Genomic DNA, 6,000 nt, shown 5'->3' with positions numbered 1-6,000 from the left:
CCCTTTTTCCCCCCCTGCCCACTCGTGTCCCTTTTCTCCCTTTATATCCATTCACAGAGATCTTCCCCAGAAGCCCAGTGCAGAGACCCAGGCCTGTGTGAGTGGGCTGGCTAACCTGATGGTACGAATCCAAGAGGAGGGCTCTCTGATCAGCCCTTGGTCTCTAATGGCGTGCCTGTTGCTCCAGGCTCCTACCACAGTCTTAACACAGGAGGGCCTGCTGTGGCGTCAGCTTACAGAAAAAACCCTCTGGCTCAGGAAGCTGGCGCTAGACTTTGGGGCTCGCTTGAACTGGCCTGGTAGGTGGAGAAGATAGAAGGATTTGTATATATTTGCTGTAAATATTATATATATGCCACAAATGTAGCTGCATCAAGCTTGAAAACATGGTTGAGATAAGTGCTCATCTTTCAGTAGGCATTTTTAAGAGGTTTATTTTCATATCCCTTGAATGCCCAGTAGGTGGCGTTTGTATATTGCATTATAGAAAGGTAACTGAGTTAGATCTGTCCACTTCTCACCTCGGCATACTAAATACTCCTTTGACCCGGTCTGCCGTAGATCAGACAGATTAGATGAATGTGAGTTGGCACAAGTGTTCCGATTCACTTAGGAGATCTTCAGTGGATTAATGCCCTTTAAGTGACTTATCCTAAGAGAACCCCACTGAATCGTCTCCATTTACAGGTCTCGTGTGTATGTGTGAAAATACACACATGCAGACACACACAAATACACACACAAATATTCTAAGGCAAATACAACCCTCATTAACACCAAACTTCCCCTTGGACAATGCATGGTTTCTGCAGGACAAGTCCCTGACCTGCATGTGATGTCGTCCACGGTGACTCTCCATCAGTCCGTAGTTCACCTCAAAGCAGGGCGTGTCTACCTGGTTCGGGAGGAAGAGCCCGCGAGGAAACATCCAATCAGCCCAGAGTTGGATTTGATCAGGACGGCGGCGGGGGTGCTGATGCTGGCTTCCTATAGGAATCAGTCTCTGCATGTTTTTGTGCGTCCCGCCATGCTCGCAACGGCCATACAGGTCACAAAGAGCGCACAGAAAGGTGAGGGTTAAATACGATAGATTTCTCAACCAACACACCGTGAGATTTTCCAAAATGTTTTCCTTTTGCTTCATCGCGATCCACCGTTCCACTGTTCACAGACGAGCTCTTCGCCTTCTTCTGTTTCCTACTGGACATCTTCTCCAACGAATTCATCTTCATCCCTGGAAGGTCGACTCAGGTAACGAGCTCATCTTTCAGGGCTCAGCTTCCTTCGGGCATCTCAGGACAAAGATCCCAAAGAGGATTATTGTCTTGTTAAAACGTCAATAACCAGAACACTCCGTTACTGTTGTGGTTATTTACTTATCCACGGCGTTCCACTTCTTGCTCTGGAAATTCCGTCAGATTTCACTCATTTGGGCAAGATATCTGTTGCCTCGGGCTTCCTTGTGTTGGTATTTTAAACTCCGGTGAAGTTATGAGGACTTTGGTTAACCTTTTCTGAGATCTCTGCAGGGTCAATTCAACCAACTAGACTATCCGTCCAATCTGAGTTTTCTGTAGCACGACAAACAAAACTACTTTTGAACGTACACATGTTCCACCAACCAGTTCCTACCAGAGACACAATTGCTCCCTACGGCGGTTAGACGATTGGGATTGGTTGGAAGAAATGTTAATAACCCAGATCACGTTTTTCTCCCATCCCGGAACGCTGTGTGGCCTTGCCAGACCCTCCTCCGCAGCACTGTGATGGAAGGTCTGGCAGAGAGACACTACCTACGCGTTAGCATATTGTTCATTGGGGATCCAGAAAGTTTTAAGTCTTAAAAGTCAGAAACATTGTGTGCATGTTATTGATATTGAGTGTAAATATTGTGTGCCTTTTAATATCCGTCTTTTCATTAATCAGGACTTTGAGGAGGCATGCTTCCTCCTGAACAAAAGTGGAGCAGTCGACATCAGTGAACAGGAAGTGACAGTGTCAGACGCAGGGCTGGAGGTGTTGTCCTTCCTGCAGGCCCTTCTACAACCCTTCATCCACTCTTACCAGGTCCTTTACAATTTGGCCCCCTCTGATCGAGAAAACACACTATGCACATGTTGCAGACAGGGCTGTATTAGTTAACTTTACTAGAAGTCAAAGTCAAAGTACTTTTATTAATCTCCCTAAATTTGCATTGGACACTGAGCAACTTAGCTGCAAGAGTTAAACACAACGACAAGCAAGGGGTTAAAAAACAATACAAAAAAAAAAAACACAAAAAAACAAAAAAAATAAAAAAAATAAAAATATACAGTCAACATATGGGCTACTCAAGGGCCTGTGCAAATAGCAGATTTACGATTTTCTATACTAAATAAGATAAAAGCCATATTTCAAGGACAAAACCAATTTCATTCATCCATCACAGTCACAGATATACCTTAAAAATATTCATAGTCATACTTTCCTGAACTTTGCCTGGAAACCCCTTTCACCGTTTCAATTATTAACTAATTAATTGTATTAACACAGAGCAGTGTGTGGATGTAGTAGACAATTCAAGTTTACATTAGTAGTCATTACAAAAAATCATTAGTAAACATATTTTTTGTTTCTTCATGTTGTCTAAAATAAGCGTGTGAAATTTTGATATTAATGAACGTCCATTACATTCAAGCCATTGCCAAATGAAGGTAATTTCCTCTTCCATCCTGTTTTTTTTAATCCACTGTGTCCTCCTTGGCCACTAGCAACTGCGTGGAGAAGGGGTGGGGGTGGTGTGTGATCACGGAAGGCTTGCATCATGTGGACACGCCCACAGTGTTGGTGTCATTACTTACAGAATTCCTCATGGTGGAGACTAAAGCTTCAAACATGCAAAGAAACATGACAAATATAAAACAGTAGGCTAATGATCACTACTAAAACAATAATTCGTTCATATTAATAATGGTTATTTTCCTTCATGACAGTATAACGGAACAATGTATTCCATACATCTGATCCAGTAGAACAGGAAGGAGAACAACACACATAAGACAAGCCATGTTCCAGTGCATTGTACTGCGTGGAGGGTTTCACTCAGGAAACAGTGTTAAACATTTGCCCACTGGCCAGACCCCATCAGTCATCAAATCTCTTTATTTTACCCATTTCATTCCTATTTTTTTCCCTAGAAAGCACTTTATTTTACAGGGCTGGAAATACATATTTAAGTGTACTAATTATAGGGAAAGTAGAGACAAAATTGTATGTATTGTATTGTATTGTATTGTATTGTAATTAGAGTTTAGTTTTAAAGCAGTTGTTAGAGTAAAATGAGCTGTACATTAATAAAAAAAAAACATTGTTATATAAATTATGATATAAAGAGAAGAATAAGGATAAAAGAGATATTAGATTGTTTTCCTTTCCAGTGCTTTTTTAATAAGAGCTGTGTAACGTTTATGTTTCATGAAAGGTTAAATTAATATATCATAACCCATCTGTGTAGTAGTTATAACAGTTGTGTGCTTAGAGACACTCCCCCTCTGTTACTGAAAGATGCTGTTTGGGCTGTTATGTCACACCTGTGACATCACATTTCTATAACATGCCACGATGCTGGAAGTAAAAGTCTCGCAGTCACAGATTTTAAGTTTTCACACAACCTTTTCAATCTTCACTGTAGCTGACAGTGCTGGAAAATGTACTATTTAAGGCTCTAACTATTCTTTCAATGTTGGATTTGAAATGATAAAAGTAGGGTCTTTCTTTATGACCAATTGTGTTTTATGTCCAGGTGATGTTCAGGTACCTCTGTGAAGACGGAGTAAACGTGTTCACTGAGAAACAGTTCCTTCCTGCTGTGAGAAACCTGGCTACAAAGCTCCTCCTCTCAGGTGAAACAGAAAGTGACCTCACACCTCTAGAATCCACCTCCAGCTGTTCAACTCTTATCGGAAAATCGGTCCTCATCATGATGTCTGTGTTTCAGGTGAGCTTCACACCCATGAAGCCCTGTCGTCCGACACGCAGAAGAACGTTCTGTTGGCTCTGCAGAGACTGGAGACGGTGACAAAGTTGAGGGAGTGAGTAACGAGATTAGCCCCTGCATGTCTGTTTGGTTTTAAGCTCATTTCCTGAGGTGGTTGAGAAGCTGTCTGTGTTTCTGACGCCAAAGTTCTCCTCACAGGTCCGAGCAGAATGAATACAGAGTGAACAAAGCAGCTGTCACAAGAATCGACGACATACTTTGTGAGTCAGCTTACTTCAAATACAGCTGATTAACATTACGTTGACTTAAATTTCCCCACCATGTGTTTAAGATTTGGTTTTGTGTTTACCACAACATTTTTTTCTTTCTTTTCCTCTCTCACTGTAGCAGGGAAAATCTCTCCCCAGATGCTCCAGACTACACCTGAGGCAAAACTTTAACCTCCATTGGATGAGATCCATCTTCAGTATCATCTCATAGTCCATTTAACGGCAACTTAACCCTTTCCACTGCCCTAGGTGCCTTTATCCAGCTGTTGGGAGAATTGTGGCACCATAACTCAGACAGAATACTTAATATCCTGGATGCCAGTGGCCAGACTAAACCCCGCGGTTGTCCCTGTTCTTATCTCTGGCAGGACTGAAATAAAGCTAAAAAGACCTGATATTGTGACCCAAGGGGGGCAGCATTGCTGATTTTGTTTAATATCTATAATCAGAATTAGTTTGTCAAGGAAGGCGTACATATGACTGCACCAGTGATGCCTGTTGATCAAGATACTGAACTGTACCTTTTATTTTAATCAGTTGCATTGTGTTAGTAGGCATTTGTAATGTAGATATATTGCTGATTGACAAGTATGGTATGTCTAATGAACGAAAGAATACTCAAAAAACTTGTTTGCTGGCAAAGTAAGTGCAATTACATAGTAAACACTGATTTATGACACTTGATTGTACATATAATGATGTACCAATAAACATCTAAATACCATAATATTTTCAAATACCATAACCCATGAAAAAATGTTGTTTGAGACATTTATTTGAACTTCTTTACATCTCAATGAATGTAAAACAAATGTAACAAAATGCACCATAGATTCTTGATGTTCAATATAATTTCTGTTTGTACTATTACCTCAACTGTGAGTGAAAATTCAGAGGTCAGAGTTCAACCTTCTGTCATCTCTGCAAACCAATCAACGCACTGCATGCGCCTAACCCGTCAGCAGTTAGAAGAAGGCCTCTTATGTGCCATTTAACCAGTATATTGTGTAACATGGATAAAAATTATCTATACACAGGTGGTACGTCAACTTTGATGCGTAAAGCGCTGACCGGGTCTTGACAAAACACCGAGATGTATTCCACCACTTTAGAATTTAGCTTTTTCTCGCCCTCTTTAGCTCTGTGGCGCTCTTTGTCCCACCTATCCTTCTCGCCGTTCATTTGGGAGAACAGGTTGGCCTGGATGGTGCGCAGCGTGGCCGCCAGCACGTAGAAAGCTCCCTGCAGCATGTGGCAGAAGGCGGAGCCCACACTGAGCGCAGCGCCCATCATGTTGGGCACCGTCTCACACACCACACACATGCCCTCCAGGAAATGCAGCGTCCCTTTCCTGGCCAGGGGCTGCCCTTGGTGGATGAAGCCGCCTTGGATCGAGGGGGTTTGCTGGGCATGGTTGATGAGGTATCTCGCACAGTCGGCGAAGTGGGTGGCGGCCCGGCGCAGCGGGAGAAGAGCCAGGTACAGGTGACATGCAGCTTTGGTCAGAGCATGGAAGAGCAGCCGCAGCTCAAGCACGGCGTTGCCTGGAGATAAGAGGGTGATGGGGTCAGCTGGAGTCTAATTTAACACCCTGGCTAATGTCAGAAACCATTACAAACAGCGTCTGCTATTGGATTAAGGTGTTCACCAGCCTTGTGGGCAGCGGCTATCACCTGATCACGCAAAGCGATGGGGGGGGGGGGGGGGGCTAATGGGACCCATTCTCTGACAAATATCATAAATCCGTTATTCTGC

General features: G+C 42.9%; 1 protein-coding gene across 1 annotated transcript in view; it reads left to right on the top strand.

Moving 5' to 3' along the window:
- Positions 1-4,995, top strand: part of si:ch73-21k16.5 (dihydroxyacetone phosphate acyltransferase) — a 10,835-nt gene extending 5,840 nt beyond the window's left edge. Inside the window, exons 9-16 of the mRNA XM_034899576.1 lie at positions 58-299; positions 813-1,070; positions 1,172-1,251; positions 1,927-2,067; positions 3,782-3,881; positions 3,977-4,070; positions 4,175-4,236; positions 4,364-4,995. Of these exons, the coding sequence (XP_034755467.1) occupies positions 58-299; positions 813-1,070; positions 1,172-1,251; positions 1,927-2,067; positions 3,782-3,881; positions 3,977-4,070; positions 4,175-4,236; positions 4,364-4,416 (1,030 nt within the window). The 3' untranslated portion in view covers positions 4,417-4,995. The remainder of the gene's footprint in view (positions 1-57; positions 300-812; positions 1,071-1,171; positions 1,252-1,926; positions 2,068-3,781; positions 3,882-3,976; positions 4,071-4,174; positions 4,237-4,363) is intronic.
- The last annotated feature ends 1,005 nt before the right edge of the window (positions 4,996-6,000 follow it).

Source organism: Etheostoma cragini, chromosome 18 (genome assembly GCF_013103735.1).
Source record: "Etheostoma cragini isolate CJK2018 chromosome 18, CSU_Ecrag_1.0, whole genome shotgun sequence".
Taxonomy (NCBI): domain Eukaryota; kingdom Metazoa; phylum Chordata; class Actinopteri; order Perciformes; family Percidae; genus Etheostoma; species Etheostoma cragini.
This window is presented reverse-complemented; position numbering and strand designations above follow the sequence as displayed.